The 11,216-nt window shown below is 44.1% G+C and overlaps 1 protein-coding gene across 1 annotated transcript; it reads right to left on the bottom strand.

Moving 5' to 3' along the window:
- Positions 1 to 2,117: 2,117 nt before the first annotated feature.
- Positions 2,118 to 10,423, bottom strand: SARC_06913 (serine/threonine protein kinase; the record flags this gene model as incomplete). Its single annotated transcript, XM_014299156.1, has 10 exons — positions 2,118 to 3,411; positions 3,738 to 4,389; positions 4,761 to 4,851; positions 5,294 to 6,065; positions 6,556 to 6,728; positions 7,176 to 7,295; positions 7,712 to 7,895; positions 8,240 to 8,360; positions 8,850 to 9,013; positions 9,715 to 10,423. 10 exons carry the CDS (start codon positions 10,421 to 10,423, stop codon positions 2,468 to 2,470), a joined length of 3,930 nt encoding a protein of 1,309 aa, XP_014154631.1. The 3' UTR covers positions 2,118 to 2,467.
- Between the last annotated feature and the right edge of the window lie 793 nt (positions 10,424 to 11,216).

Genomic DNA, 11,216 nt, shown 5'->3' with positions numbered 1-11,216 from the left:
CAAACCTCGATTTGAACCCAAATTCCTACTTGACCTTCACCTTTAGGTGACGTATGCTGTCGCACAATGATGTTGGCCTGGAGTATTAGTAGTCCAGCTATACTTACTCTATTGTTGTCGGTCAGTATTTGTTTGAACTCATTTGTATATAAAGACCCAAGACTGCTTATATCTACAAGCAATGGCTAGACTTGTGTCGTTACCATATTTCTTTGTGGAATTTGGTTCATGTATAGAAGCAAGTCTCGATTTAAACCGATATTTCAACGTGACCTTCACCTTGAGGTGACCTATGCTGTCGCACAATGATGTTGGGCTAAATTAAGTGGACTAGTTATACTTCCTCCATTGTTGTCGGTCGTTGTTTGTTTGAACTCAATTGTATATAAAATGACCAATACTGATTGCATCTATAAGCAATGTCGCGATTTGTGTCGATACAATACTTCTTAGCGGGGCTCAATGGAAATTGCAAAATGTATTTTTCGTGACTAGAGACTGCTGATGTTACTTTCGCGATGGAATGTTGGGGCGGAGGAACAGGAGTCGGGTGGATTACCGAAATTAAGCTTGATTTCAATTTCAACAAAATCTTGACAAGCGGCGGACGCAATCATGGGGTTCACATCGTATTTTTGACCGATTTCCAATTTATCCGGCTAAGTCATTAAGCAGCCGTGCGACATAGCCATGAACGGCGGCCTGCTGGCTCAGTCGATACTTCTACTGGGCATGATTACTTCCTGACCTGGCCTAATCCAGAAGTTGTTCAAGACTGAATTTAAGCTGCTTGTGGCCGGTTGAGATATTCTTTCCTTCCGTGGGTTGGTTCTTAGGATCATTTGTTTCTATACAGCAATGCAATACATTTGAATACCCTCGCACGGCCCATGTAACTTCGTAAATAGTTGTCTGTGCGTATGAATTTATTTTCAATTTTTGTTTGGCTGCGTAATAGCTAGGCACATATATCTGTTCCGCTCTATTTTTCAGTATAGGCGTCCACATGATTTGTGAAAATAGGATTTAATCGTGCGGGTGGTATAGAATATAGCTCGGATCAGGGCAATTTTTGAGCCTGCCGAAAAAAATCATCCGGGAGAAGGCAATGTCAATGCGTAATTCAAATACGAATTGCAGATGATCCTTCTTGGTTTTCTAGTGTTGAAAAAGAGCCAAGCATTGCCTGATACAATATGTATAGTATTTTATATCCTATCTACTATTTGGACCCGTAATTTCATCTGACATTCTTTTTACTTAAGAAACAAGGATAAAAATTACCTGTTACAGCTGTTTCTTGAACAAGAACCAAAATTGAGTTTGGTCATTTCATATTTGAAAACAATGTTGCAGTTATCACCCATGACTGCTAGGTACGGGTCATTGTTCCTATGATTTCTGAACCGCTTATGATAGCACCTTATAGGTTCAATGGTTTGAACTTTTGAACAGTTTGAGGACCAAAGAGTATTGTGCTTAAGACCAAGGTATATCACTGGTTAGTGCGCGAACGATATGGCGGCAACTGACTTCGCCGGCATATAAGCATTGATTGTTGGTTACTGAATAGATCGTAAACTAAATTTGATATATATATCTTTGAAGGAAGATCCTCAATATGTACAATAAACCACATGCAAGGTCATGTCGAAAAATAAGTGAATACATAGGTGTATATGTATCAGAATAGCTGTTTTATACTTTTAGTATGTGTGTGTTTCTGTGAGAATTAATACAAATTTTGAGTATTCAATATCATTTATAAATGAAGTAAGGCCACTGAAAACGCGACTGGATTTATCATCTTTTATAGTATCTCGCCACATACTGAAAGTAGCATTATTGCTAACTATCGAGGTCCATTCTTCTACAGTTTCGAACACGATATCACGTTCTGTCTGACAACTCAGCTACAATAGTGTAGTCGCCCGACGAGCAGACTTATTTTGACCATGTCAAATGTACGCGCAACACTTGACAATAGGAAAATCGGCACGTGTGTACATGCAGTCGCTAAAGTATCACGCTCGTTAAACTTCAGTCGAGCTAGTAAAATTCAGAGCACAATACATCCCATGATTTTGATCACGCAAGGAATCAACTTTTTTTTTGGTCTGCAATTTTATTTTCTCAACTCGTGAAGTGGCTCCACGAGCAGATCAGCCCCACAAGGCATTAATACCGCCACATTCGTATAGATCTGCATTTCCATATATTGTCTGGACTATGGGACATTGTCGCATTTTGGGTATCTCATCAGATCGAAACCAATACCCACGAGGAGGTCGTTTGCAGCTGGATCAATACCTCATATGTTTTCAACTTGTAACGAAACCTCGTATATTTTCAACTTGTACCGAAACTATTGTAAGTTGGTAAACATGAGAGCCAGGTCGATAGGCCACCAATGACTCCAAAATTAAGTGATATGGTGGACTTTAGTTTTCTAATGATTTCATGACTGTTATCCAGTTCCTTCAGCTGGGCCATGAGGGTGGCCCGTGCGTGGCAGGCCTTGCTGCTGATACCGCTGTATGTGGGTATTAACAGAGTTTCTAATTTGGGTGGCAGATCTATTGAACTGAGTTGGTATAATCCCATACGTGTGGATCGATGGCGCAGACATAACGTGCGGCTGTGGCGGCGGATGACCTGTTGACGGCTGACTCGTCGGTGGACGCTGCATGAGTTCTCCCTTGTGCGTCACCTTCGAGACATGGCTATAGGGCTGTTGAGGTACTGAAGTAGGCTTATGGGCGGGCGGCCTTACGATTGTCCCGGAATATACACATGCTTGAGAGTTCTGTGTCAACGCAGCGACACTTGAGCTGGTTTGTGTGACTGGCTGTGCAGGTGATTTTCGATACCCATTTACGCTTTTATACACGCCCAGAACTGTCTCCGTTGGTTCTGTCTGTGTGCTACTATAACCGTGCATAATCTTCTTCGTGGGTTCTGTCTTTGTACTTTTATAATCCACCACAACAGTCTGCCTCGTGGGGTTGAGATAGGCCTGCTGCCCTAGCAACGGGGTGGAATGAATTGCGGCATCACGTCGATTTTGATTGATATTTTGGGAATCGGAATCGGAATGGTTCTGGCCGATCGTTCTTCCTTTTACTTGGCGCATTGGCGGCATGTCCGGATCCACAACAGGCTGTTTTCGTGCCTGCGAGTAGTGATCGTTCATAGGAGCATGGTTATGCATATCCAAGCGATTTTGCCCCAGCACATCTCGTACTGGAAAATTCGTGTTTTCTAATAGTTGATTTGTATTTGTATGTGGATTCTTACTAGATCGGGCGCATTGCCAGTTACTTGGCAAAACTAAAGGTGCAGCTGGCGGCGGCAGCGACACTGGAACACCGTTATCAGCTAAAGGCGCGGGCTTTTCGTTTGCTCGCGTACCTGTGAGGAATGCATAGCCAAGTGATAAGAAAATAGATTTAGTAACTTTTTGCGAGACAAATACGCAAAAAGGATCGTCGCTTGCAGAACAGACAATCCAGTATGCAAGTCATTAAGTCGACCCCCACTACAGTATAGATCATACAACTACTCGGAGATTTCGGCTGCATATAAGTGATGGTCGTTTTTGGGGGTATGATATGTTGTGAAGAAAGCCTTCAAGAAGGTTCTACCTAACTAGTCACAGTCCCCATCACAAATAACTCAGGTTGCTAAAAGAAACAATCCAGCAACAGCAGTTCGAAGTTTCACAGTAATGGGCATACCAATTGTCGACGTAATTTTATACGTATTGTGTGATGCTTTGTTTTCTTGAAGAGTCGCGCTGCCACCACCTTCTGCATCGGACCCCAATTGAGTACTTCTCGCTCTCTTTTCTGCCTTTGCCGCCTTCCATTGCGCAATATGCTTGAGCAATTGAAAACTCCTCCTCCTTTCGTCTTCATCCCCTCCAGCGTCAACCATTTCCTCATCCTCTTCGCTAGTCATATCATTGTAGGCTTCGGATTGAGCGGGTTGTTCTAATCGCCCGGCTCGCGGTACAGGATCATGCAGCCGTTCGTAGTTTACGGTTTGTTTGTGCTCACGGGCTCTTCCTCTTGCGGGTTTCCATGGCCCACCGTCTCCACCATTGAGATTTCTATCTACTCCCACCGGCCCATTTGAACCAATTATGTGTTCCTCGGAGATCTGAATGCGATTATCTGTATACCGCGGTTTACTTAACTTGCGGATAATCATATAGTGCTCAGGTTCCAGACACGTGAGGGGAACAGGTAGGGGATAAATTCTTCCTCCCGTTGCCGAGCCGGGAGACTTTATAGTGCGCATAGTTGGTTTGGACGACTTCTCGGGATGATTATTTGGGTCGTTGCCTCTCCTCCTAGTACTTCTACCAACTGGTTCTTGTTTGGCGAGCTTCATTTATACGAAATCAATTGTTTGGAGGAATCATTAATCTGCGATACACTTCAACTGCAATCATGACTACAGTGATGAGCGGAAATGCAACATAGAAAGGATTGACAAACTGTAGCGCGCTTGCTTGTTCAGTATTATTGATGACCCGCAGTTTCGGCCGATAGATATGATATAGAGAGAAAAGTATTTCATACAGCTTTAATGAAATGTGCAAACCAATTTTCACGCAAAGATTCTCACAACGATGGCGACTTTCCTAATTGCTTTGGATAGCCAAGCAGTCGATAGGCGACACATGAGCTTCTATAAAGTTTTAAGAGCGGGTACATAGTGGAGTAAATTCATACTTGTTTCAGACATCATAATACCTTGCGCGGTTTCGGATTCAACATGCTCGTGTCTTGGTATTTGTCAAGCTGTCGACTCTTCTTCGTTCTCGCTCCACTTTTGACGGGTAATCTAAATTATGTTGCAATATGAAAATAGAATGCACAAAGAGCAATCGAAAGAATGAGATAGCAGCTTGAAAACTCGTAATGGATCCCAACTGAACATAACAGATCCGATAATATCGCATACACACTTGACTGCGCCATAGTACATTTTCACTGGACATGTAAGTGTGTGTTGCGATGGATGCTCACCCAGCATTTACTATAGCGGACAACAGCGAGCCAATGCGACGCGAAGGTCACCGCCCTAACATCTATTGCATATGTTTCAAACACCTTGAAACTAGCTAGCATCAATGATCCCGAGCACAAGCCCCTAAAACCATTTCTAGTACACAAAGTATAGTAAGTATTGCAGCGCCTGAGGACGAGTAAGGTATACAAAGAACAGCACGCAATCATAATCCATATTTCTCAGACAACTACCACTTGACTGAAAAAAAACCTACCCTTTCAACTCCTCCATCAGGTTATCTCTATTCTCTTTCATGTAGTCGAGTATTTCATCACATAGCCACCGCCTCGACGGTTTCACAGCCAAACAACTACCCAACAATTCGCGCCAAGTTGACCCCTCCACACTTTCCTCGATATAACGCTTGATGGCTTTCTCACTGCTAACAATCTGGTTGAGTCTCGTGGCATCGAAGGTACCTCCCCAGGCCTTAATTCCACGTGTCAAAATTTCGGTAAAGATCACCCCCAACCCCCACACATCCAGTTTACGTCCGTCGACTAATCGTTGTTTGTTGCTCTTCTTCTCGTCGGTCGACTCTTCCGACTCTGATGAGGATTCGTCGGTGATTTCAACATAGCCCACCCAAGTTTTAGAGGACCCGCTTACTCCGCACTTTTTACTCTCGGCAACGTTATCGACAGCTGCGACAGGCTCCTTATTCTGCGACTGTGAACGTGATCTGGTCGGCGATTGTGATTGTCTGCGTGTTTGTGGTGCAGAGAGATTTTTCTTTGAACTATCATTCGCTGGCGAGCTTCCATTTGCCTGCATACTACGATTACGAGGTGCACTCACAGGGTGTGCTTGGGTGAATGGCAAGATACCAGTCTTTTCGCCGGCCTTGATATTGCGCGCCTTAAAGATCTCTGGCGGGCGGTAGGTGCATTTGGCGATAAGCGGGTTCGGCAAGAAGAGCATCGATTCCGGCAGTAAACAGGCTCCCGCGAAGTCAATGATAGACACCTCAAGCTTAGACGTAGTACCTAGACAAGGCAAGCAAGTCAAAAATGAAAAATAAATGAGCATAGAACTGAGGACACTGACCCATTGAATCCCCTAAGATGGGTGAATGGCGCTGAGTTAATTGACATGCATGAAGAAAGTGGAAAGCGATAAGCCATATTGTTGCTCTACAACTTCATGACACTGTAGACGTGTACGGGCGACGTATACCTTCGGCTGAATAAGATAGCATTCCAACTGTACTTCTGTATACGCACGCTGTTTCAGGATACACGATCCGGCGCGAGTGCGTGCAAAGAGTACGAGAAATACCATGCTTGGGACACACCCACACCTACCCATGTATATCAATATGCGAGTTTTTACATGAATTTAGCAGGTTTAATATACATATACACGCTCACCCTATACTTACCAATATGCGAGTATTTACATGAACTTACCAGGCTTGACAACTACACGCAGACCTAACCCATACATATCAATGTGTAAGTAAATACAAGAACATACCAGGCTTGTGTGCTGGAGGCCGGGTTACCATGACGTTTCGGTCGCACAGGTCCAGATGGCAGATCCTTTGCCTGTGAATGTCTCGCAGAGAGATTACCAGTCCGGTTATCAAGCTATATACATCGGCCGCATTTGGATTCTCTTTGTGATAGTCTAATAGTGTATAATCATATCTGAAAATTAAAAAAATAAATAAAGATCGGTAAGTATAATTGTTAGTACAATTTGGGTAAGAGAAGCGCTTAATTATTGATGATAAAAAGTCAAACACAAACGGAAACGTAGATGATCTTAGGGCATTCTTTTAGAATTACAACACATGTTCCTTCCATTTGGTGTCTCATCGCCGGTGTAACTCACAATAGTACGTTGCGAAGTACACGAATTGAATATCACTGATGTAAACACGCAGCACACATGCTGCCGCGAAACACGCCCAGGGGTTTGTTACCCCCATTAGTATCCTTAGACTATGCCCAATAGAGGAACAAGAGCATGAATTCTACAGCCCCACACGAAGTAGAGGTTATTATACCACTTATCACTATATCTATGCACATGTGGAATGCACGAGTCGCGTTCTTGCTCAGCATACACGATGCCCCAAATTAGTATCTTACCTGGTGCAAACGTAGCCTATGAAGTGCAGACCTTCCTCTATATCTGTATCTTTATCACCGTCGAACTGCGCTTCAACTACAGCGAACAATTTCGGAACGCTCTCAACCCCTTGCAGAGCTCTAAATACAGATAAGCACATGGATTTACAGTGGAATGGCTTGGATGTCATTGCTTCGCGTGGACATCACCTTGCATGCTATATATATTAAGGACTTTTCGTGCGTGTCAATTATAGCACAGTGTAGATGTTAAAAACAGGGATAGGTAGCAGCTAAGTGGTGATATGACTCAACGGGCGGGGCTCGTTGGATTATAACAAAGATAGAGGACTACGGTATTCGGCAGTCTGTACAAGAACCTCAGTTATAGGCGGGTCATAGCTCCGTTGTTTTCTAGAAAGTACTCCGGGTTCAGGTTTGGTGACAGATTTATAGGAGGTCTTATTGATAGTACAAGCAGCGACGGAAAAAACTAGTTTTATCAGTATATAAAAAGAAGCCAATTGGCAGAAAGATAAGTATAACCCGCATCTTACCCCAGACACATGATCTCATTCAAACGGTCCTCGGCATTACACTCTGTCTTGAACATTTTCAGCACATGATTGGGGCTATCGTTTAGCCTGTATACGGCTCCAAACGTTCCGTCGCCAACCATATCGCCTTGTGTTCGCTCCATCTCGTCTTGGCCGAGCACATTCACATGACTTGCAAGACCATCTGTGTGATACAGGATGAGAAGTGCACACATAAGGCATACAGTGAGGTTGAAGCGTGATTTGATAGGGTACAGTCAATGCCGTGATGCTACGCATGAAATGCAATATCAGCGCAGCGGTTCAAGCTTGGTCCTACTGCCTTCTGCTAATAAATGATTGGGAATAAGGGTACATAACTTTTTTTTAACGGTCGCACGACTGCGAATCCCTGTGGACATCAGTTATACAATTTTTTTTGACGTGATTTTATATACAAGCTAGTGACAAACGAACTGAGTCATCGCTTTGGCAATGCTACGTTTGAGAAGATTAGTGCGTGCATGTTCCTCAACACAGTTCACATACGGATCTTCAAGAAAGCCCTAACAGGGGAAAGGCCCTCAGTCGCTGTCGCCATTGATTCGATGAGCCGCGCACGGCATTCCGCAGGATACAGCACTGGCTTTAAGGGAAAACATTTATTGTCCTGTACGAATCATAGACCCGTTAAAGTTTAATACAGATAGCACCCCGTATTACCAGTACAAACAGCAACCGCCATTGCCAGAACAATGTCGGCTTCAAACGACATACATAGCAGGGTGCAGTACAGAGCGCAGAAACGTGCATCAAACAGCGGAGGTGAGGCCGAGAGTGACTTTTCAAATTGTACATCTGACTATACAAGCAGTAGAACAACGAGTACGTACTGTCTGCGAACAATAGTGGACGATTTACATATGTCGGCGAACTTAGATGGCCGCTTTTAAAATCAAACAACGGACGTCAATCCATTTTCACTGGCGCTAACGCTGCTGCGATACACAAATCTGTCGGTCTATAACACTTTTAAACCAGCATCGGTCGTAAGATCTGAGTAGGAGCGGTCACTTGGAATCGGATAGAGCATCGCAGCATATGTACAGTCTGGTATTGACTTTAAAGAACATACCGCGTAGCGACAAAACTCACTCACCTCCACCAAAAGCGCCTGCAGCACTTCGATATCCTCGGGGCATGCATACGTACTGGCGAGAACATTGACACCCCATGAGCCTCTCACACCATCCATCTCCATGATGTCCGGATACATGCGGTTGCCCGTAAGCCGACATACCGTCAGTGTGACTTTCTCATCGCCTGCCCAGTGGGTACGCATATATCAACTCAGCTCACATGACGTTTTCTGACCATAACAGACATATCATACAATCGACCGCAAACCCGCATAGTCGTGTGTGCGCAAACTAAAGCTATGCTCAACAATGCACAAGCACAATGATTTGCTCATTTATTGAAGTAACCGACAAAAAGGGGCTTGTTGATATAATACTATGGTTAATTATTCTAATCCCAAAAACAAAGGATTACACTTATTGCAGAGTACTCCAACTCTCAGTTTTGCGAAGCGTAGCACTTGACACTGCACCACGAATAATCGTCATTAAATATAAGCTATGCTAACTGTAATAAGGATGTGTAGCACGGAGACACACGAGATACCGTATATAACACAAAAGATTCAGTGAATATCACACAACCACTGGTCAACTCAGCATTGACACGATTCACAGTGTATGAAGTACTGTACTTACGGTTTGTACACAGCTTGACACAAAATACTAACCCGCACCGTACTCGAAAAGCTACACAGAATTCTCAAATGAGCAATCAAATAAATACAAGGATCCAGATGCATACTCAAGCCCAATCATAGTAAGAAGCTCCGTACTTATACCTGCCAACCACCCGATAAATCCGAGCTCAGACACACCGTAAAACCAAAGCCACAGTAATTCATAGTAGCAGACACCAGGAGCAGCACACACGTTTATACACACCAAGGAGTCCGCGCACGACCACCAGGACGTTGCCATTTTCCTTCACCTTCTTTACTGGTTTGGAATCTGTGGTGAAGTACACGTAGCCATCGCAACCCCTTCCGTCCAACTCCCCCGTATCCAGAGTGTGTTTCCCGCTTATAGGCATGCCCGTAGTCTCGTCAAAGACACAACCGATATACGGCCTGAACTGTTCGGCGAATTTTCTACTGCTCTTCGCCACTTGACGCAGTGTGCGCAAGTATGGTTCTGACACCATGCCCGCCCCAGCATGGTCTCTAATTGCAAGTATATCCTTAGTTGTGGGCACCCAGAACACAGACCAGTCCGTCGCATTATCATCAGTGTCATCCACACTTTCGTGTGCCGCTATCTTTGTGTCTGTGCCTACTGTGATATTTCCCTCTCGCGAAATTTTAGATATGTCACGGTTAGCTGAGTCGGTGTGTGGTTGGTGTGCAATCGAACGCGCACGACTGCGTGGGCGTAGGGCATGATCATTCGACATGGTTTCTAAACTCTTTGCACCGTTATCATAATTGTCAGGTGATTTGTTACTTGGCGTGTCTAATGAAATCGCGTTTTCGGCTTTCGCAATACGTAGAGCGTGTGCCAGGGGGTCCGGGATGGGTGAATCACAAGACTCACAGTAATCACTATCACTCACATATAAACTGTCATTTGGATCGGAACGATCATGGATACGCATCTTCTGTGCTATACGAGAAGTATTCAACTAGATACGTAGCCCAGATTTAAGAATTGAGTTGTACGGGTATCGCTCAGGATGGCAAAGTCCCGTCCGGTTCATGTGCGTCTAATCATGATTGAAGGTATTTAGATGTGGGATACTTGCGAATGATACATAACTATGTGGAAAAACACCAATACAGAACATATTTGCAGTTTTAGACCCAGAGCCAGCGGTCCCCAGGGGCCCCAGGGCGTCCCCAGGGCCCAGGCCCAGAGAGCTTTTGTTCCACGATCCCGCCTCTCGTTGGCCTGGTAGCGTATCAATATCCCATTGGTGTAATTTGGCGGGTTAGTATATTTATATAAATAAGAATGTTCTGTTTCATTTTCAGGGGGGGGGGCTACTAATAAATATTTAATTCCCTATGGAAGGCTGTAGTGAGTAGTCGGTCAGCCTGTCACGAGTGTCAGCCTTCAGTCAGACAGGGATGAGGGAACTCAAATTTTGACTTTCGTGTCTGTCGGTCTGTCCCTACTGACCCAGTCACCTGTCACCTGTCACCCCATTCTCCCCGGTATCATATTTATTTGTTTATATATATTTTGTACGTTATCAATCATATATGTAAATTATACATAAATATGTGTATTTCGATCAAACTGATGCCGATGACGGATGTTTATCAGATGAATCCATTCTTCACAATAACAACCATTCGGACATTCCAACAATATGACACTCGGACATTTGACAGCACAGCTTTACTGAAGTTGTAGGTAAGCTCTTGGCATAACATAGCTAGCTGACA

The sequence above is a fragment of the Sphaeroforma arctica genome, assembly GCF_001186125.1.
Source record: "Sphaeroforma arctica JP610 unplaced genomic scaffold supercont1.519, whole genome shotgun sequence".
Lineage (NCBI taxonomy): Eukaryota > Ichthyosporea > Ichthyophonida > Sphaeroforma > Sphaeroforma arctica.
Note: the sequence above shows the minus strand (reverse complement) of the source record. Positions and strands in the feature narration are given on the sequence as shown.